The sequence below is a fragment of the Octopus bimaculoides genome, chromosome 14 (assembly GCF_046866305.1).
Source record: "Octopus bimaculoides isolate indiv1 chromosome 14, ASM4686630v1, whole genome shotgun sequence".
Lineage (NCBI taxonomy): Eukaryota > Metazoa > Mollusca > Cephalopoda > Octopoda > Octopodidae > Octopus > Octopus bimaculoides.
In genome coordinates this window covers 27,777,411-27,801,998 of record NC_142941.1, presented here as the reverse complement: position 1 = coordinate 27,801,998, position 24,588 = coordinate 27,777,411, and the positions used below count along the sequence as shown (strand labels likewise).

General features: G+C 33.5%; 1 protein-coding gene across 4 annotated transcripts in view; it reads right to left on the bottom strand.

Moving 5' to 3' along the window:
- Positions 1-24,588, bottom strand: part of LOC106878084 (VPS10 domain-containing receptor SorCS3) — a 1,080,069-nt gene that overhangs the window by 649,808 nt on the left and 405,673 nt on the right. For 3 of the 4 annotated variants that reach the window (XM_089362577.1, XM_052972785.2, XM_089362576.1), the window contains exon 3: positions 4,438-4,531. In XM_089362577.1, coding sequence (XP_089218703.1) covers positions 4,438-4,531 — 94 coding nt within the window. Of the gene's footprint in view, positions 1-4,437; positions 4,532-4,895; positions 5,335-24,588 lie in introns of those variants that run through there. The other variant, XM_089362578.1, reaches the window with a different exon arrangement.

The following is a 24,588-nucleotide window of genomic DNA, read 5'->3' as shown; positions in this document are numbered from 1 at the left end:
GCACAACATCCAGAACAACAGATGGCTTGCCTACAATCCATGTGATGTCCTATGTATCATAAAAATAAAGTTTCTCTAAACTGTAATGTTGTTTGCGTGTGTCACCAGTGAGGGTGACACTGTGCTGCCCCACACTTTGAACCGGGCCTTAAGCTTGATTCAGGCAGCTATGTGAAACTGCTGTAGATTATGGTCAAACCCTAGCTGGAGAAGATTGCTGCTAGAAGGCCATGTACAGCAACAGGATTCAGCTTCTTGCCAAACCTTCAGAAAGTGTTGGAAAATTTCAATGACTTCACTACCCCAATTTCTGGCCTCTTAGTTCCCCCAATTGTAATCGCATGGATTACTATGTGTAGGGCAGGGTTGAGAAAGAAACTGACTGCTCTGCCTGCAATACGAAGGCCAAATTGGTGGCCAAGATTAAGGAGGTGTTTGAAGATCTTACAAAGAACATGTTGAGAAATGCATGCACCAGATTTTGTAGCTATCTTGAGGCAGTGTTAGAAACAGAATGTTTCTACTTTGAGTCAACTGTTATCTTCCAGCCATAAACTAGTTAATTGATATTTTTTCCAATACTTTTATTTTTGGATTGGATATTGTATTTTCTTTTCCTTTTTTACAAACTGTCAAATTAGTCTGAACATTCTCTCTGCCTGCCTGCCTACCTACCTGCCTGCCTGCCTGCCTGCCTGTCTACCTACTTACCAACCTATCTATTTGTCTGTCTGTCTGTCTATCTATCTATTTGTACTCTTTTACTTGTTTCAGTCATTTGACTGTGGCCATGCTGGAGCACCGCCTTTAGTCGAGCAAATCGACCCCAGGACTTATTCTTTGGAAGCCTAGTACTTATTCTATTGGTCTCTTTTGCCGAACTGCTAAGTTACAGGGACGTAAACACACCACCATCGGTTGTCAAGCAATGGTGGGGGACAAACATAGACACGCAAACACACATACATATATATATATATATATATATATATATATATATATATATATATATATATATATATATATATATACATATATACGACGGGCTTCTTTCAGTTTCCGTCTACCAAATCCACTCACAAAGCTTTGGTCGGCCCGAGGCTATAATAGAAGACATTTGCCCAAGATGCCACGCAGTGGGACTGAACCCGGAACCATGTGGCTGGTAAGCAAGCTACTTACCACACAGCCACTCCTGCGCTTATAGCCATATATACCCTCCACGAAAATAATTTAATTTGTGTTCGTGGGAAGAACCATTTCAACGATGCGTACTGCCTTAATTCTTCGAAACGCTGGTGTTTTAATGGTGGCAGCTGATGAAGGAGATGTTTCTATGTGGCTTGCTTATTTGTTGTACCTTGTTTATCATTTTGTCCATGTTCTTTTGCCACGTCATGTACCCAGTTATGTATCTATATGTACATGTAGATGAAGGTATGTACATACATGTACATATATATGCATATACTCATATATTGTTTGTATCACGACAGAACGCACACGTTAACCTTTATACAGTAAGTTTTAACTATTTTTCTAACACGACTCTCTCTATCTCTATATCTATCTCCCCCTCTCATTCTTCCCTCTACTGTTCTTCGCCTCTCCCTGTCACTACTATCTCTCTCTCTATCTCTTGTTGCTCGTCCTTCGCCTCTCACCGTTACTACTACTACCTTACTACCTCTCGTTGCTCACTTTTATTCTACTTCCTCCCCTTCTTTTCCCTCTGCTACTCATTCTTTTTACACAGCCTTGGTCACGTGTGTCCGGCTGCTATTTCTTTTCGTTCTTGGACTCACCAAGCTCGCACGTACTTCTTTGCCCCTCCTGTTCGTGCTTCACAGCGTTCAATACATACACACTTCACGTCTGGCTGTACAGCCCTTTTGCTTCTTTGTTTTTTCACCGTTTCGCTTTTCTGTCTTGTTTTCCGTCCGCCACTACCCTCCACGAAAACAATTTAACTTGTGTTCATGGGAAGAACCATTCCAACGATGCGTACTGCCTTAATTCTTCGAAACGCCGGTGTTTTAATGGTGGCAGCTGATGGAGGAGATGTTTCTATGTGGCTTGCTTGTTTATTGTACCTTGTTTATCATTTTGTCCATGTTCTTTTGCTACGTCATGTACCCAGTTATATATCTATATGTACATGTAGATGAAGGTACATACATACATGTACATATATATGCATACACTCATATATTGTTTGTATATATATATACATATATATATATATATATACACACACACACACACATGCACATATAATTTCATGAATTAAATTACATATTTGATAATGGATAGGAAGCCAGTGAATGCTAAACTCTCATCATCATCACCACTGTTTCAATCCTTGTTTTTCCAATGCTTGCAGGGTTCAAATGAAATACAACAAGGCTAATTTTCTATGGCTGTGCACCCTTCTTGTCATCAATCTTCACCTGCAAGGAAATATTTTCCCATGCCAGGGAATTTTAGATTAATATGATGGGAATGCTCATCCACAGCTATTAAGTGATGTTAAGACAAGGTGATACATGCATACTCACACATGTACACATGTATAATATATATATATATATATATATATATATATATATATATATATATATATATATATATAAATATATATATACATACACACACACACACATATGTATGTTAAATATGTTAAACTCCCACCATTGCTTTTACATGCACGCTGTCTGTATCCAAGACCACACTATGACATAATACAAAGAGCATGGCAATAATACAAGAAATGAACATGGCCATAACTTGGTACTCATTTATTCTAATTGTTACATAAGTTTCAGTTGCTGAATACTGAGATATATGTAACAATTGGAATAAAAGGCTACCAAGTTATGCCCATGTTCTTTTCTCTGAAATATATTTTGTTCTCCACACCCAACAATCATCCCCTTACCAAGACCACTAAATTATTTCTCCTCAGACATTATACCAGTTTTATTTCTCTACTTCACTCTTGCAATCTACCCAAACATATCATCTCTCCCTCTCTCTCTCTCTCTTGCTCTTTCCCTTTCCCCTCTCTTTGTCTCTTTCCTTCTCTCTCTCTCTCTCTGACAACAGCATCATTACTATCATACTTCTAGTATCTCTATAATCTCCCCAACTTGTGCACCCCTCCCCTCAATTCCTACAGATGTTGTCTACCTCTCTCTTCCACTTCCCCTATCTCTTACCCAACACTTTTGCAAACCCCCCCCCCAAGCTACTGCTCTTGTTACATGAGGTGCCACCAAGATAACTCAATACCACTTTCTATCTCTTTGGAAATACCTCTAATTCATTTTCACTCTCTCTCTTAAATGTGAGTATCCAAGTAGCTCCTCTGTAAGGAATTACTCTAGTCTAACCTCTTCCTTCATACCTTAATGATGACGATATATATGCATGCACACACACACACTAGTTTTCTTTCAGTTTTTGTCTACTAAATTCACTCTAGTTAGCCTGAATCTATATTAGAAGACACTTGCCCAAGATGCTGGACAGTAGCTAAACCCAAAACCATGTCCTTGAAAAGCATATTTCCTAACTACATTGTTATACTTATAGTGCTGGTGTGGATAGACACTGTCTATCTTAACTATATAGACTGCACATCACATTGTGTGTGTGTGTGTGTGTGTGTGTGTGTGCGTGCACGCGTGTGCGTGCACGCGTGTGTGTGCACACCTGTTTTTAGATAAAATAAGAAGAATGGGTTGAAGATGTGCTAAATTTTTACATGTAGATATATATATATACATCTGAATGAAATCAATTTTAGTTTTTAACATAAAAGGTAAATATTACTATTATGTATCTATATATTTATGAAAATGAAAATGCAAAATTATGTTCTCACATAAACATTTTCATATAACAGCTTTACTGTAAAAATATTAGTGTATGGTTTTCTCAAGGTGAATTTTATACAACATAGACATGCATTTGTGTATGCATGGACACAAATACAGCAAAAATGTCAAACACACTGAAATTTTGGCAGTAACAAGGTAAAGAAAAAAACAAAGAAAATAAATCAACAACAAGGAACTGGATGTGTAAAGAAACCAACAACTGTACAGTTTAAGGTAGTAGACTAACTTAAACTGTACAGGTGTTGGTCACCTCTTACCATAGTAGTCATTGTGCTGTACTACTGAGTACATAACACAAGAAGAGCAGCTTCAATTCTTATTCCATGAATCAACAATGCAGTTAAATTTTATTCAACTCACACCCTTACCATTATGAAAAGGAAGCTAAACAAATAAGAACAGATCCAACTACATAGTTTATTGCCGCAAATACTGTAAGGAAAAAAAAAAACATTTGCTCTTGCAAAACAAGATCCCAATCATGCAAGAATGGAATAATAAATCTAAAATTCTAAAGGAGATATGAAACACAAACCTTGTTGTGATTGACATTAGATGTAAAATAATAATATATGAGAGCATTTTCTGTGAAATTAATTCTCTTGAATGTCCCTCCATAATCTTTGGATCTGGAAGAAGAAAAAATGGCAGTGTTGAAATGAAGCAACAGTGATAGCAACGAGAGCTGAAACCAAGAATTTCATTATGACTTTCACAGGTTTTATTAAGCATAAATAGATAAAGCTTAAATGGCTCCACAGTTTTAAGGAGAGAGCCTGACAATATGTACACTATCAATACTATGAATAAGAAAGAAAAATATGATGATAAATTGTAGTTGGAAAAAATACAGTCACAGCATCTATATGACTTGTAAAAAGAAAAAAACACAGATAAAATCAGCATTTGTAGCATGGAATCAATTCCAAATCATAGTTTCTTATATAAGACAAAAATAATAATATAATCTGCTGCAATAGAAATCGGACTTACTTGAATAGAAGAAAACATACCAAAGCAGAACAATTTGTGAAAGAAAGGGAGTGCTGAAAGAAATGCTGTTACTTGAACAGTTCCATGGAGACATCAAAAATGTGAAAAATCCTGACTCATAGTGGGAGTGACTTCAGATATTTAAAGAGAAAAACTGAGAGTTTGTAGGTGGCTGCTCAAGATCAGAGTACTAAGCAATATTTCAGTGAGCAACAGTATTTATTCCTTCATTTTGTTCTTTAAACAAGTGCAAGTGGGAAATATTGATTATCTTGCAGAAGGCCATGAAATGTTAGTGCAGAAAGAATGATGTCATGGTAAGATTTGCTTCAATCTAAATTCAACATTTTCTGAAAAGTATGACTATAATACTTAAAACAAGTTGTACACTCATGTATCAGAAAAAGGTGTGAATGAACCAGGTAAAGCAAGACTTGAGACAGACAAAACAATTAAATATTTCATGAGAAACTAAAGATCATCATATATGATAATAAAAAAAGAGAATGCCTTATAACAGATGTTGCAAGCCTTTCAGACAGACAGATATATATATATATATATATATATCCAAGAAAGTTAGGGATGATATCTATCTACTAAGGGATAATATCTATCCAATATACTGCTTGAAGAGTACCCAATTATTATTACACTAGTGTTTTTTCATTGCATGGCAATTACATTACCAAGTGCAATAAATGGGTGCAGGTAAAAAGTTATTTTACCATTAATCTATATAGCAATAAGAAAATGGAGGGGATTAATAGGTGGTATTCATCAACTTGCAGACGTTGTATTGTTCAATTTATCTGTTTATTTGTTTACTAAAAGGACAATAATAACAATATACAAACACATGTGACATATTACGTCATATCAGTAATTATAAAAATGACATAAAGTGACAGAAAATGGGATAATATCTTATAGCTGTTTCAGTCTAGAGGTGACATGCCTCATTCTATCTTTATCACTCCAGTAGACTGAAGTAATTAATAGATGAAATATATACATACTTTAACATATAAATAGATATACATAAATAAATATAAATACATAAATACATATATGTACATTTAAATGTACATACACAAATACCCATACATGCACACAAATGAATCAGTTATTATTGTTATTATACATGAGGAAGACACATATATACATACCCACACATACATACATACATATATGTATGTATACATAAACAGTTCCGTACAGACATGTTCATAGGTACATACGCATTAGTTGTGTTTGGAATGGAGGACTGGTGCATTAGTTCGTATCATTATAATTCTCACAAAAATGTCCAAACCTATATATATATATATATATATATATATATATATATATATATATATATATATATATGTATATATTTACATCAAAAACCTATGAGGTACGTACATATTAGTTGTGTTTGTAATGGAGAAATTTATACAATTAGTTCGTAAAAATTCTAACAATAATATCCATAAACCTGTGATGAGTTACTCTGTTATTGTTTTGTTTATGGAGTAGTTGGAATCTTGCTGGTAGTAGGGAGGGGTTATTTTTGTTGTTCAGTCTCCTCATCTAATTGGTCATCTATTGCTTTAAAATGTCTTGGCTTAGCTACGGTTGGACAACCAATAACCAGTAAAATGAGCTAGGCATAAATATATAAATACATATATACATACATACATATATATTCATATATATACGTACACATATAAGCACACACACACACACACATACATACATACTCACATACCTATATATACCTATATAAATGGAGTGTATATAGATAATACAAAGACTAAACAAATTATCGGAAAGTTTATATACGGATATAAATATCCATATGTATATATACACACATACACATATACACATACATACATATAAATACATATATGCATACATGTACACGCACATACTCATACCATATACATAGATGTGCATATCGGAATAAAGGGTTAAAGAGATATACTAAGGGTGTAAGGTGCTGCCTACTGGACCCTAGCAGCGAGAAATTTAGACAGTGTCACGTGACAGCTAGCTGGGGCTGCCTGCTGGAGCCTAGCAGCAGATATAAAAAGGGGAACTTGACATGACGATCAGTCGGACGCTGACACTCGTTGATGCTACATCGAAGAGACCAGGGAATAGAAGAAAGAAGACATGCACCCAACACCAGAGCTGAAGACACCTCCGAAAGGAGGGGCCCCGCCACGTCAAAATGGTAGAGGAGTAGGGGCCGAAACCGGACGTGGTTCCTCCTGATGATGTCTTGAGCTAACTGGATCCTATAAAGGAGCTGTTGTGGTAGCAGACCACGAAACATGGTTGAAATTTCTCCTCTTCCCAGGGTGTAAAATTTAAGTATAATACATATGTGAGATAGGTTGTTACAAATCTAATTAACACCTATATGACATTCCGGGGATAATATTTAATATAATATATAAGAGATAATTTTATTTTGTGTATAAGTCCAACCTATTGATTTACTACTATATTTACTAACTTCAATGGGGATTATATGAAACACATGCCGGAAGTTAGTTAGACCAAACTAAAACAAGGGGCAAAACAACAAAACAATAACACAACAATACAATAAAACTGATCGTATACATCTTCTTAGTATGCTGTCATTAATCACTAAGATTACGTCTAGAATACAGTCTCCGATTACTCACTAAAACTCCTTCATATACAAATTATACCTACATATTTTCAAATTGTAGTTATTTTTGGTAAAAATATGATCAAAAGCTATTGTATCCGACAAATTGCCTCAAATTATGTTTAAAATTTATTATGTCTGACAGCAGGATTCCCTATATAGTTGAGTCACTTAACTAATAAATTCCTCAGGTAGTTATTCATTTTTTATTTTCCAAACATGAGTGAATGGAGGTAACCCTAGATTTGAGTATCCTCACAAACTTATTGATCTAACGACTAATTAACCAATTCATCAGTCCACTAATCAATTAGCTAATCAATCAACTAATCAATTATCTAAATAATTAATTGACCAATCAATCAATCAATCCATGTCCAACTGTAGCTAAGCCAAGACATTTTAAAACAATAGATGACCAATTAGATGAGGAGACTGAACAGCAAAAATTACCCCTCCCCACTACCAGCAAGATTCCAACTACTCCATAAACAAAACAATAACGGAGTAACTCGCCATAGGTTTATAGAAGTTTGGATATTATTGTTAGAATTTTTACGAACTAATTGTATAAATTTCTCCATTACAAACACAACTAATATGTACGTACCTCATAGGTTTTTGATGTAAAAATATACATATGTATACATACATATATATATATATATATATATATATATATATAGGTTTGGACATTTTTGTTAGAATTATAACGATACGAACTAATGCACCAGTCCTCCATTCCAAACACAACTAATGCGTATGTACCTATGAACATGTCTGTACGGAACTGTTTATGTATACATACATATATGTATGTATGTATGTGTGGGTGTGTATATATGTGTGTCTTCCTCATGTATAATAACAATAATAACTGATTCATTTGTGTGCATGTATGGATATTTGTGTATGTACATTTAAATGTACACATATGTATTTATGTATTTATATTTATTTATGTATATCTATGTATATGTTAAAGTATGCATATATTTCATCGATAAATTACTTCAGTCTACTGGAGTGATAAATATAGAATGAGGCATGTCACCTCTAGACTGAAACAGCTGTGAAATATTATCCCATTTTCTGTCACTTTATGTCATTTTTATAATTACTGATATGACGTAATATGTCACATGTGTTTGTATATTGTTATTATTGTCCTTTTAGTAAACAAATAAACAAGTAAACTGACACAATACAATGTCTGCAAGTTGATGAATACCATCTATTAATCCCCTCCATTTTCTTATTGCTATATATATATATATATATAGTGCAGACAAGTAAGTAGAGAGAAACTCAAAAGATTTAAAAGTAGAGATATCCAGAAACAAAAGTGAAAGTTGTACCAGTTATCCTTGAAGCATTAGGTTCAATCATAAAGTAAAAAAAAAAAAAATTATACTACCTGGAACAGCTGAATATCAAGGCAAATATGCAAGTACTCCTAAAATCTTTCCTCCTTAGAATAACTCATGTTAGAAAGCTACTATCTGACACGAACCTTTTGTTAAAATTTCACAGTTAACATGAAGAAAAAAACAATGGAAAACCATTTTATATCCATACTGGAGGAAGAGGAAGAAGAAGAAGAAGAAGAAGAAGAAGAAGAAGAAGAAGAAGAAGAAGAAGGAGAAGGAGAAGAGGAAGAAGGAGAAGAGGGAGAAGGAGAAGAGGGAGAAGATGAGGAGGAAGAGGACAATATGATATGTAATAAATACAGATTGACTCTGTTTATTGAATTGAACAAAATCTCAACTGTATGTCTGTCTTCCCTGGGTTCAAAATGAAGGATATACAGAATATAGTAATTCAAAATTTGAAGTGGAATAGCTTGTATTCCTCTCTAGACAAAGTGATGTCTTTAATTTTCACTTGTTCACAACTGGTAACAAAGAAAAGAAAGAGAAAAGAAGAAAGTAAGAAGAACATAGAAAACAGGAAAGAGAACACTTAGTCAAACAGTTTTGTGTAAATGTGATGGAATTCTACCATTTTGTTCATTCCCCCAAGGAGTGACATTAGTAATTCACAAATATATTTAGTCTCGTGTGGTTTGAGGACTGAAAGTACAGTGGTAACAGAATATTTTCTGAGAATGTATACTTTCAGGTATTCCTCAAATTTACAACCATTTCAGAAAATGTTCAACAAGTTTCATCAAATTACTGTTATTAGGTATCACTGTTATCACTATAGAGCACTGTAGAAGGAAGACAAGCACAGTTTGACCATGCAGAAACACACACTCTTTGCTTGATCATTTTCATGTCAAAATATTTTTTTTTCAGTGGAAAATTATATATCATTAGAAAGTTCTTTCTTCTCATATAGTTTTGATCAAAATCTGACACTTACATATCGTGCCAGTGCCCCTCAATCATCATATTTCCACCCATTCACAAACTTTGTCCAGTTTTTATATTTTTGACTGCTAGATGACAGCTTTCATTCTACTTCAATGCACTGAGGCATTGTAAGTTGATTTGTGCTGAAAATCACACAGTCCTGGAGAGGACTTTTTCTGCTTTATTTTGTTACAGAAATCGATGGAGGTAGGTCAGATAACCATTATAAAGAGTGAAAAGAACATATTTTCTTTGAGATTTTTATATCATAAGAAAGAAAAATTTCTCACAAATATAAACAGTCACTGCCAAATCTGGTCATGATGTGGCTAAAAGTGCAAAGTCAATAAAGAGGATAGTGCTACCACAGTTGCTCATATAGGATTAATGCATACCAAAGCTACTTATTAAACTGATGTATTCCTGCTTGTCAAGAAGTCAAATGGAACATGAATCCAAGGCTTCAAATATTGAGCTTGAGAAGAATTTCAAATGGACAAATTAATTACTAAGTAAACATATTTCTATGAAAAGTGCACTAAATTGAGCTACATAAGTCTTCTAGAGTCCAAAATTAGCATGGAATCATCTATTGTTTATTCCCTCTTGCTGTTTTAACAACATGTGGAGAGCAACATCCAAATTTTACCTAGCAGATATTCTTGTACATGTAAATTTCATTTTCATTTGAGAAATATTGGTCAAATTTCATCAATAAAAATTATATTGTGCAATGAATATAATTTGTAGATTATTAAAGTCTGAAGTGATTTTTTTCCCCTTGATCTTGAATACAGTCAGATAATTTGTGGTAGTGTTTATATATTCACAAGTAGTGCTGGTTTGTTTTATTATTTTTGTTTGTTTACATATTCACAAGAAGTGCTGCTTGGATTGTTTTCTTTTTTACCTCTTGTCTGTCAAACGGTAACGCAGGTGTCCCAAGGCAAGCTCAGCGTGGACGGAAACCACACATCGAGCAAAAGAGCAAAAGCTCGCTCGATCTTGATTTTCAGTACGAGTTTGTTGTAAGTTACAGATATTTCTAATGCTAAATGAAGGAATTAGTTTTCATATTTTGTTTGTTTTTTAATCTAGGTCTGCATACAATTCTGTGAAAGGTGACAGATGGTCGTGGGATGTGCAAGAAACAACAGCTAAATCTTCATTAAATAAGGCACCTTTCATTTGAAAATATTTTCTATTTTTTTTTTCTGTAAAGGTTTCTCCCATTGTTTTCAAGCGTATAGTAGAAAAAAAATATTGGCCAAAATCAGTCAACAGGGCAGGTGAAAAAAATCATAAATTTTCAAAACAAAATTTTTCATAAAATGTTCACTCCCTCTCTCCCATCATTTTCAAGGCTGTGGTGAAAAAATACCAGTCAAAAAGGAGAAAATCCAACTTATGTGGTCATCCTGATTCAAAACTTATAACCATTTTTAATAGTCCATTAAAATTTTATCGAAATGATATCATGCCCCAAAATCTCAGAAAATATTTAGTTCTATACCTACTACAAATATATTAAAACTCAAGTCCGTGTAGTTTGTAATTTTCGATTTAGCTAGGTCTGAGAACAACATGAAAGCAACAGTTTATTACATGTAACAATACAAGCTTTACATAAATATTGCCAAAAAAAAAAGTTTTACTTTCAAGAACATGAAAAAAGAAAAAGAGAAGGCAACTGTTATACCATGGACACTATTAATTTGTGTAATTTAGAGATGCTTATCACCTCAAATTTTAAAATATCACATCACAAATATGGCTAATTACCATTTAGGGCAATCAGACAAGATTTCAACCAATTCACTGACCATTTGACCTGTCCTATTTCCTAAAATATTCATCCAAATTTCACAAATGAGGTATCAAAATGTTTCTTTTTGTATACTTTCCAAGAAAAAGTACAGTAGAAATTACATTCAAATATTTTCAAAAATTCATAGTGATACCTACTGTTAGTGTGCCTGACATCATGTTCCAACCATCCACATGAGACAATAAGTCAAATCCAAAATCTGAAGATAAAACAGATTTGTACTGACATAGAGGGTTATCAGAAACATGCAAATACTTTTGTGTACCATTGTGTCAAAAGTAATTGTGAATCACAACTGAAGGAAATTGCAAATGATATAGCTAAAATTAGCAAAAAAAAAAAAAATCAAACTTTCACTCCTAATTTTACCAGATGAAGTAAAATTTATAACTGTATTCCTTTAGTGATTAACTGACACTGAAATTTTGCTGGTATTTCTAAAGTGTTCCATTAAAGTTACCAACATATTTCAGAAAAATATCCTTATTTCAAGCAAATATTTCTTCAGATATTAGCCCCTATCTTAATAAAAACTCCATTGGAGTTTCTGAATACTGTATCCCTAAAAACAGTTGCAAGCAAGGCAAGCCCTGTTCATTGTGCAACAAAGTAAGTCCACACCATCATAAATTATAACAGAAATGTTATAATTTATACTGAAGATGGGACCTGCAAGGATTTCCATTTGGTGCTTACAGCAGAATGCACCAATCCTAACTTGATATATCTTGGTTGCACAACGGAAAAATCAAATAAAGATTCAATGGTCATAGCTATGATGTCAGGCACAATAACAGTAATTCAACAGAACTTGTCAAACATTTTATCAAACAGCTGTAAATTTGAGGAACACCTGAAAGTACTCATTGTCAGAAAATATTCTGAAGTCATTGTATTTTCAGTTCTCAAAACACATAAGGATAAATATATTTGTAAATTACTAATGTCATGCCCTGGAGCAATGAACAAATTGACAGGGGAATTCCATCAGATTTACACAAAACTTTTTGACTGTGTTCTATTTCTTTTTTTTTTTTTATTCTTTCTTTCTTCATTTTTTTCTGTTTCCTTGCTACAAGTTATGAACAGGTGAAAATTGATGACGCCATTTCGTCCAGAAAGAAATGCAGGATTTTCATTTCTAATTTTGAATTTTTGTATTTCTGCATATTCTGAACTTGAGGAAGACAGACATACAGTCAAAAAGTTGTTCATTTCAATGAATAGAGTCAATCGCTATTTATTACAAATCATTTCATGCTCCCAATGCACACAAGGTGATGTTTCCATTATTAGTAATGTGAGCCTTACAAAATAGTTGAACTTAGAAGTAAAACTTACTAAGCATTTTTTCTAACATTTTCCTGAAGAAAATGTTTGCCAAGATGTGTGCTGAAACAACAAGGTATGCACATCAACAAGATGGTGTCACTTTCGTTACATCAATAGAAAAGAGGAGAGTGTATCTCTGAATACTTTTGCTAATGGAAGTTGTGCAGTTTTCAAGTTACAGAGAATTCTGAGCACAAATTCAGTTCCAAGATAGGAAAATGATGCCTAGAAATCAATATCTTAAATATATGTAAAAACATTTACCTGTAATTGACTTAACTATATTCTACAGATGACAATGATATAACAACAGGTAAATCATATATTCCCAATGTACACCAACAATCATTACATCCTATCACCAACTTTCATTCAAATTTATACCATAGTTATGCTTTTATACTGGACTAACTGTATTTTCATCAAAATCTCTAGTTTCTAACAGGATAGAGATCACTGCAGGAATTTAAAAGTTAAAACAGAGTTAAATGCAAAAAGTAAACTAAGAGACACCAGTACTGTAGCTATCTCAGTAATGATACATGGTTATGCAATTCTCAGTTGGACATAGCAACACTATATATAACGGAAGAAAATATTAACTACATTTAGAATACACTACCCAAAATCTAACAGAGAAAGATTATATTTATCACAAACGCAGGGTAGTAGAAAACTTATTACCCATTGTAAAACTACCAAAGTAATCAGATAAAGAATAATGGAAAATTAATAAGATAGCACCAAAGCAAGCAAAACTGGTTTTCTCTGTCCAAGACAAATACAAATATAGAGGCTGCAAGAATATCTAATTATGAGGAAAAAGAAGAAATAACAACAGAAATTGCGAAAATCCTAAGAATAAGCTGGAAATTCTAAAAGTGAGAAGATATAGGATGCCATGTTAAAATACTTGCAAGATTATCTACAGTATGTATTCAGCTGATAGCAATATCCATCCTACATGCAACATAACTCCACAAGTCAACAATGCTGGGACACTACATTACTGCATGCTACATGATTTTATCACTCTGCATGCATCTTTGACAGTGCTGCTTGGTGGTACTTCCATGCTTGTAGAGCTTATTTTTAACTAGTAGTGCCTCTCAGTAGTGCTGCTTGACCAAAGATTTCTAAAAGTTATCCATAGGAGTCCTTGGATTTCAAGTTCTACAGAACAGACCAGCTAATTCAACCTTGTCAATGCCAAGAGTTTCCCCAACAATATCATCATTCTTATCCACCACTAGCTCTCTAAATATTGTTAAAGTAGAACTTCCACCTATTGCAGTGTTCAGAGGAGGAGGAGGAGGAGGGAAGGGGGTGGAGAAGAAGAAGAAGAAGAAGAAGAAGAAGAAGAAGAAGAAGAAGAAGAAGAAGAAGAAGAAGAAGAAGAAGAAGAAGAAGAAGAAGCAATGATAATGATGATCTGAAACAAAAATTGCAGGCTAAAGCTACAAAAATCAATAGATATGATCAAAGAATTGAATAGAATCAACAGATTGTTCCAACTGAATCAGAGAAGGATTTATCATCGGCTGAACAGCAGGAGGTTTTGGAGTAACATCTGTGAAGAAATCATAAGAAAAATGGTGAATGGTTGAAGGAATTAAGATCGAATAAAAATGAAATGAAACAGAACAGTATAAGAATAACAACTGAAATGGTGACTAACCAGGCAACAAAGGTTCCAAACTGAAGATATCCAAACTCAGATACAGTACAAGGGTATGGGCTGAACAATTTCAAAGCAGTACACAAAAGAATAGCTGAGCAAATGGCTAAAATGATCAACAATGAGGTGGAATTTCCAAAGTAGATGACCACAGGTACAAAGGTTTTCTGCCAAAATGAACCTAGTTAAGATAATGCTGTGGATAATTACTAGTCAATCTCCTGCCTCCCCTTGATGTGGAATTTGATGACAGGAATAACATTTAACTGTGTATATGACTTCTTGGAAATGAATGCCAAGCTGCCAGTGGAATAGAAGTGATGCAGGAGGAAAAGCAGAGGGACAAAGGATCAACTTCTGATAAACAGAATGGTTCTGAACAACTGTAAGAAAAGATATACTAATCTGGGGTTATAAGAAAGCTTATGACATGGCGCCGTCATTCCTGGATTTCAGAAAGTCTTGAGTTGGTACAGGTGCATGATAACATTTTAAATTTTAGGAAGAGATCAACAAGACCTGGTGTAAAGAATTAACATCATGTGGAGAATATTTTGTAAAGGTTACATCAAGAGGCATATTTCAAGGAGATAGTCTGTCACTGTTGCTGTTTCTGATTTTTTTGAAACTCTTCGCACAGATATCATGGAAAGTGACATCGGAGTGCACCTTGAAAAATGGAGAAAGGTTAAATCACCTCTTATATATAGATGACTTAAAAGATCTTCGGCAAGTGTGAACATGAAATAAATGGTCTGGTTTCAACAGTACAGATATTCAGTAAGTATATCAGGATGGAATTTGAGATTAAAAAGTGTAGTATTCTTATAAAAAAAAATCAAAGTGGTGTCATCTGATGATGTAGAACTACCTAATAGTGAGAGAATCAAAGATGTTGGGGTAAGTATGACAAAATCAAGGGGAGTAAGATGAAGGAAAGCTTTACATGGGAATACCTCAGGAGATCCAAATTAATTATGGATAGTAGACTCAATGGCAGGGACAAGATCAGGGCAATGAATGCATGGGCTGTCTCCTTAATACAATACAGTACAGGTGTTGTTAGGTGGACAAAAAACAACTTGAGGAAAAGGATAGAAAAACTAGGAAAATTATGACAATGAACAAAGAACTGCATCCTAAAAGTGATATCAATAGACTGCATGTGATACAAGGTAGGAAGAGGTCTCACAGGATGCAAGATCTGTGATATCAATGAGGAAAACAGTCTGGGATGGTACATCAAACAGAAGATTGAACTTTTGGTTGTTGCTGTTAGAAATAGAAACACGGTACCAAGTGAAAATGTGACACACCCAAAAACATTTAAAAAACAAAATGGAGAAAAGATTAAACTACTGGAAAATAAAAATAAATCTCAAAGAAATGGAAGGGAAAGTGAGACCAATACCTGGAAGTGACTAAGGAAAAGTGATCTGAAAGGATGCACTGAGGCATTTTTTTAATAATCATTATTATTAATCCAATTCACATTGAATATTTTTCTTTATAGATTACAATAAGAAAAGATTACAAAAATTTTTTTCAGAAATTGCATAAAAAATCGGATTAAGCCCTTTGGCAGCTTTGCTGATTTGGGCAAGTTGGTAGGAGGTCAAAAAATAAAAAATAAATAGGTCAATAATTATAAAAAAAGAAACTTCCTTAGCAAGGCAGTCAAAAACGTATATAAAAAGTAAATCTCTTTAAGTCTGGTAATATAAAATATTACAAATGTTATAAATATTGTAGGTCTATAAAATAAAGTTTATAAATGTGTTTGGTTCAGCAGAAGGTCGGATTTTAGTAATTTTTTGAAATTTGACAGCGGAAAAATGTTTTTTAACTTTCATGGCAAAATATTCCATTTGTTAATACTGTTATAAATAAAACTTTTTTGACAAATTGATACTCAACAAAAGGGCTTTTCAAAATTCAAGTCAGTGATACCTCTCATTTGGTAGTTATGAAGCAGAGAATGGCAACAGATAATCTCATAGAAATAAGTATAGCGGTGTGGATGAAATATTTTGTGGAACTTGGTGGAAGAGTTGTATGTATATATATATATATTATTAAATGAAAGTAATTTTGATTGAGGATTGCTTATTTTGAGTCTTCCATTGATATGCAATGCTCAAGAACAAGCTCTGAGAACTAATTACACCAAACTCAAAATAGACAAGAACAGTAAATCACGCCTTTGTAGGATGTGTGACAGCAAAAATGAAACAATCATATATATTGTGAGTGAGTGTAACAAGCTAGCCCAAAAGGAATACAAAAAGAAGCTAAGTTTGCTCACTGGAGAAGTATGGTCTTGAAAGAACACAGAAATGGTATGAGCATGAACCAGAAAGTGTCACTGAGAATAATGAGTATAAGATCTTACGGGATTTTACAATCCAGTGTGACTCAGTGAGTGATGCTTGGAAACCACACATTGTTGTAGTGGACAAAAGGAAGAAACCAAGATCACAGATATAGCCACACCTGGGAATGCACAAGTAGGAAAAGATCGAAAAGTACAGGCTATCAAATGACAAAATTGCATGAATGTGGATGATGAAGAGAAGAACTGTCATCCCAGTAGTTTTGGGGGCATTGGGAGCATTAACAAGCAGGTTTGATAAATTTGTTGGAAAAATTGGAATTGACTAAAAGTCGAACATACTCAAAAGAATTCAAAAATTTTGATATTGATATTTGAGTGTTAAGTATCATGGAAACCTGGGAGACCTTTGGCAACATGTTGCTGTCTGCTCTTTTGGAATTAACCAGAGTAAGTAAAATTGAGACCTCTGAGAAGTAAAATGGAAATAATAATAATAAATACATAAATATATAAAGTAATAGACAGGAATACTCTAGAGCTGCATCAATAAGTTAGAGATATATTCTACTCTCAGCAAGAAGCTAAGGGAATTAGCAAGATTCAAGTCTTAAAATAATAAGAAAAATGACTGTATTTGAGATGCAAAAAAACTATTCTGTAAGATCATATTTATCAATTTCTCTCTCTCTCTCTCTCTCTCACACACACACACATACACACACATGCATACACACACATACATAGTCAAAGCAGTAATAGGTGTTTTCTGTAACTAAAATGCTATAATAACATATCTATGGTTGGACTATAAACATATCTAGTAAAGAATAAAGAGAAACTAATAGACATAGTTACAAGAAAAATAAAACTGTTTTCTCTTTCAGGGAAATGCAGAAATATAAAAGAGGAGTTGAGATAAGAAACAGGTGTGAGTAGAATGGAGAAATGGTAACACAAATTGTTATAACAACACAACTGAAGACTAAACTGAAAGAACAGCAGAATGACATAGTAAGGTATTGACAACGAAAGCCCTTTCATAGCTAACACCCAACATGATGGAGTAAAAGGGACATGGATAATAATATCCATATATACATATAATATGCTATATGTCTATAAATACTTTTTTTTTTGTGAGTAACACTTTAGTGTTTGAAGCTGTTGGATTTGATCCCATTTATAAGATTTATACTTTCTATAAATCATTCAGCATGAGCTAGAGTTGTTCTCTTTATTTTTTTTGCATTTGTCTCAATGTTTCCATTCTCTTGCTATAACAATGTCTTTACTTAGTTGTTCAGTTTGTTGTTTGCATTTGAAGTGAGAGAAACTAAAACAACAAATGGAGTGGGAATGACTGACAGTTAGAGATACTAGATGCAAGTGAACTGTAATGAGATTTTTAATCAAAATGATACTAAATTTTTATCATAAATTATATTTATGTAATTGATTACACACACACACACACACACACACACGCATGCTCATGTAACATTTATCAAAGAAGCCTGTCTTATATATATATATATATATATATATATATATATATATATATATATATATATATATATATATATATATATACATATATATGTATCTCTCTCTCTCTCTCTCTCTCTCTCTCTCTCTCTCTCTCTCTCTCTCTCTCTCTCTCTCTCTCTCTCTCTCTCTCTCTCTCTCTCTCTCTCTCTCTATCTATCTATCTATCTATCTATATATATATATATATATATATATATATATATTCAGTATGAGAACATGGGCAATGAGTTTAATAATGCTTTTTTAGGTGATTTTAAATGTCTTGCCCACTCACGTTTTTGGTATTCTGCTATATTTCATGTTGAGAACATTTTAAGTCTTAATAGACACAAGATGTGATCTATTTCTAGCGCATTAATTGTCCACGTTAGTGGTCGACGTTATTTTTTTAAAATGTACCTTAATCCCCCGAGATTGCAGATAATATTTCTGAATCTCTTTGATTCTTTACATGTGCTGGCCTCCTGATAATTAATCGATATTAATTAATATATGACTAATTACCAGATTTTATAATAATTATATATATATATATTTATATTATTAATAAAATTATTAACAGTATTCTCAGGAAATCACTATTCGAATTTCTGAAAGATATATGTTTTATATGACACAATAATCATTTTGAATAATAATTAAATTGAAATTAAAGAAAATTAAAGATATACAAAATATAAATGTATATAAAAAATATAAATGAATATAAAAAATATAAATGTATATAAAAAAGTATGCGTAAGTGAGTATAAATATAATTCGATTAAAATATTATGAAAGTCTAAATTGCATCTTACGATCGTTTCACGGATATTATTGCCTTTATAATGTAATCTAATATAGACAAGCATATTGGCAATAATTCCACTCTTCAGAGATGTATAAAGTTATTATTATATATGTGAAAACGAATGGTATACATAATAAAATATACTATAGGATGATATTAATTATAATATTAGAAAATATTAAGAATATTAAAAATATATACTGTCCTTTGAGAATTTGTAAATCCAATCCCTCATATAATTTGGAAAATTCATATTTTTCCTTTGTAGATATTTTATATGATATATAGTTTTTGATATAGGTATATTTTTCAGAATATTTGAGAATATATATATATAGATATGACATATATATAATTGCATATGTGTGTATATGTAAAGGTATTTATGTGTGTGTGTATATGTGCATTTTATTGTCTCATTGTGCTGATACTGAGCAATAGTCACTCTTATGCAAGAGGTGTTCTTTGTTTTCAATCTTCTACATAATCATGTTTGGGCATGGTGAAATATTACCTTACTTGGAAAGAGGCAGGCCTTGGAAATAGAAAGGGCATCGGGCTATACAAAATTTATCTGATCCATGTGAGCATGCAAAAGTGAATGTTTTATTTATCCATATATATATATATATATATATATATATATATATATATATATATATATATATATAGAGAGAGAGAGAGAGAGAGAGAGAGAGAGTGAGAGAGAGAGCGAGCGAGCGAGAGAGGGATGGATGGATGGACAGACAGATAGATAATACAGATATAGATATACAGGGTGCGTAAGATATTTGAGAACAGATTTATGTTTAAAAAAGAAAACAAATATATAATAACAGATAATAACTTTATTTATCAAAAAATGTTATGAGGATAAATATAAACCTTTTTTTCTATAATGTTATTTAATAAAGCCACCTTCAGCTTCAACAACTGCTTCTATATGAGATCTAAATCATCTACATGCTCGAATCAAGAAGTCCTGGTTCTTTTGGACATTACTCTGACTATGGCAGCTTTCAAAGTATCTTTGGTGTTATGGGCATGTTCATTGACCTCTCTCTCAACGATCCTCCAATGGATTGAGATCTGGAGAATTAGGAGGCCAAATGTTAGGGGTTATGTGATCATGAAAATTTTCAGCTGTACATACCTGTGTTACTAGAGCCATGTGTGATAGTGCAGAATCTTACTGAAACACCTATGGTTTTCTATTGCATACACTGTCTATCCAGGGCCTAACAATTATTTCCAAGACCTCAATGTAGCGGCAGAGTTAACTCTAAGGCCTTGTGGAAAGAAGTAAGGAGGCATTACATGTGCTTCATTCTGACAACCCCTAAAACCATGACAGTTGCAGGAAATTTTGTATGCATAACACTTGGAACTTCAGAAGGGTCTGCACATAACCCTCTGTCATCTCTTCTGTTAACTTTTTGATCTTGGTCGAAGTTTTTCTCGTTTGAGAAAAACCAAATCAAATCTTCTTCTGCTGGATTTTTCAGTTTGTTTAAGAACCTTTTAGATCTGATGTACTGATTTTCTTTTGCTTTTTCTGACAAACTGACCTTTCCTCGTCATATAAGACATATCTGATGTCTTTATGGACAACATTTCTGACTGTTCCTTCTGACACATGGAGATCATTTGCAATTGACCTCATGGGCTTTCTGTGATTGTAATCAATGGTCTGTTGAACTAGTTTGATAAATTCAGGTGTTCTGATGATTTCAGAGCATTTAGAATACTTTTTATCCTTTGATACTTGTGATACATTTCCATCTTCAGTCCCTAGCTCCTTACAAATTTTGCAGATGGAAGATATGGCAAATTTTAAAAATTGAGATATTTCTAAATCACTATGCTCAGCCTTTATAACCCCAATAACAGCATGCCTTTTCATTACTTGAGCAAGCTGAGGGTCTGCCATTATTATTTTCTGAAACTAAGATTATAGAGATTTAGCAAAAAATGCAGCAATGACCCAAAAATGGTATGCCCTCAAATCCCTTACGCACCCTGTATAATATTAGGTTCTTAAGAAGACACACCCATGTCAGTGAAACTAAGTTCTTGAGAAGACATGCCCACATCAGCAAAACTGAGCTGAATTCTGTATATTCTGTATATGCACATATATTTACTTGATTGCTGACATTTATCAATGATTTCTCCCATTGTTTTGATGCACCATTTTCTATTATTAACAGAACAGTTGGCATTTTTGACAATACAGGTATGCTATTAAAGCAGGAAAATATCTCGCACACACTGGGTGATCCAGGATTCAAAGTTGGAATCAAAGAGTTTTTGGTTGCAGTGCAAGACTTCTTCCTGCAAGAAACTTAACAAAAAAATCATGCAAGGAAGCAGAATACTGAAAGTAACTGTCGAATAACAGAAGGTTTTAAAGAAACAACCAATCACATTATTTAACTTTACAGTTTTAACCTGAACAGAATGTGTGTGTGTGTGTGTGTGTGTGTGTGTGTGTGCGTGTGTGTGTGTATACAGTAGCAAGCAAAAAAAAAGAGAATGTTTAACACTTTTTTTAAATTTTGGAAAAGCTAATAAACATACAAATTCGCAATTGGTTTCATAAATTCAGTTAACTATTAGCTAAATTCTCTGAAAAATCTAAGTTTGTACAACAGTCTTACTAAAAGTTAATAATACTAATACTAGTTTTGTCCAAATGTCTCATGTGCAAAATAAGAGAACGATCAAACCAAAAAATGCTTCAATTAACTCAAAACCATAATAATGATTGAAAGAAATGTAAATATGAATTTAATACAGTTAGTATGATGTTTGTAAACCTTTGTTGGAGATCACCTCTGCACATCGATTGCCACAGGACATAACAAGTTTCCTGCACAAGTTAGGTATTACTTTCTACCATTTCTCTTCTAGTATCTCCCATAAATCGTCATGGTAGTTGGTGCCCTTTGTGTTACTTTGTCTCCAAGTATCTTCCAAAGGTTTTCAATTGGATTTAAGTCTGGACTTTGTGCTGGCCACTTCATTACTTGGATATTTTGTTCACACTTTGCAATATGACAGGGAGTGTTATCTTGCATGAAAATGCATGGCTGATTCAGAAATGCTTGTAATGATGGGATGACATGCTGTTTAACCAAATTCAAAAGATATTAGCATTAATAATCCCTTTAATATACATTAGAGGGCCAACTCCTTCAGAAGAAATCATTTCCCACACCATGATGCTTCCTCCTCCAAACTTGGCAGATTTCTTCAGGCACTTGGATTTTAGCCAATACCTTGTGAAGCGCCTAACATACTGTCTACCATCTGAACCTACTAAATTGAATTTGCTTTCATCACTAAAATGAACTTTTAACCAGTTTTCATCCTTCCAGTTCACATGAGCTTCAGCAAATGAAATTCTTTCCAATTTGTTCTTCTTGTTGATGGTAGGTTTCGTTGCTGGGGAACAAGTCTTTAATCCAAATTCTTTCAGATGACAAAACTGTGAAGTGGCTCACTTCCGTACCTTTATTTACTTTTATTTTCTTAGAAATTCCAGCCATAGTCTCGAAAGGATCCTTCAAAACATACTGTTTCATGACTCGATCATCTTGCATGGTGGTTTTGCATGGTCTACCAGTTGCCTTTTTGTTTCTTCATAGAGCTTAAGAATACATGAAACTACACTCTTAGATCTCCTTATGTCTCGTGAAATAGTTGAGAGAGTCATTCCTGAAACTTTCATGGTGACAATTTCTTTTCGGTGGTCGGGAGTAACTGTAGCATGGTGTGCCATGTTTGGAAGCTAGCACAATACTGAGACAGTTGTAACATTGAGTCTGCAAATGTAAACAGTGTTTAAAATTTCCAGAAATTTCTGAAGGTATCTAATTGTTCTCTTATTTTGCTCATGAGACATTTCGAAGAAACTAGTGTTAGTGTTATTAACTTTTATTAAGACCATTGTACAAACTAAGATTTTTCAGAGAATTTAGCTAATGGTTAACTGTGTTTACCAAACCAATTCCAAATTTGTACATTCGCTAGCTTTTCCGACATTTAAAAAAATATTAATTGTTCTCTTTTTTTTTGTTCACTAGTGTATATGTATATATCAGGTCATTCCATAAATAATGCGGTTTTTATACTTCTTTTATTTTACAAAATTAAGATAAACCAAGTTCTTTTTCAATCTAAAATATACTCTCCATTTTCTACAATGCTCTTCCATCTGTCTGGTAGACTTGCAAGGCCCCTCTTCTTAAATTCATTTGTCCCTGATGAAAAATACTCTTCCAGTACTCTTCTAACCTCGTCTACAGAATTCATATTTTTTCTGCTCAAATGATTTTGAAGACTGCAGAATAAATGATAATCAGATGGGGCAATGTCCAGTGAATCTGGTGGGTGGGGCATCGTTTCCCATTCAAACTGCTCCAGCCTTTCAAATAGCATCCTCACTGTATGTGGCTGAGCTTTATCCTGATGGAAGAACACCTTTCGTCTTGAAACAAAAGATGGTCATTTTCCTTCTAGAGCTGACTTAAGCTGCTTGCAGTAGATCTTCTTTGTTATCATTTGGTTTTGGTTTAAAAGTTCAAAGTAGACTAAACCTTTCATATCCCACCAAACAAATAACAACACTTTACATAGGTGAAAACCATCTTTAGCCTGGGGTGCCAGTGTTTCTCCTTTCCCTACTCACTATCTTTAGCACTTCACATTTTTATACCAGTCATGAGATGTGACAGCAAAGAAGAGCAAAGAAGAGCACACATTCACACTCTGTGTGAGATTAGGCTTAGAAAGTTTGTGAGGAACCTATTGACCCAATTTGCTAACTTTTCTGATGGCATGCAGGTGTCGATGAATAGTTGAATGATCAAATCCAAGCTTCTCTGCTAGGTCTTCAACAATTACAATGGGATTTTGTTCCACCAGGGTTTGCAGGATGAGATCTTCCAGGATGAGGCTTGTCTTCTAGGCTGTAGTTTCTGGTTCAGAATTTCTGGAACCACTGTTGACACTGGCTTACACTTATTGTCTGATCCCCATATACTGCAGTACTATTCCTTGCATTTTCCATTGCATTCTGCATAAAGCAAAATATGCCAAATATGCTTCTTTGTCACTTCCTTTGGAAAAATAACTGTTAAAATCAAA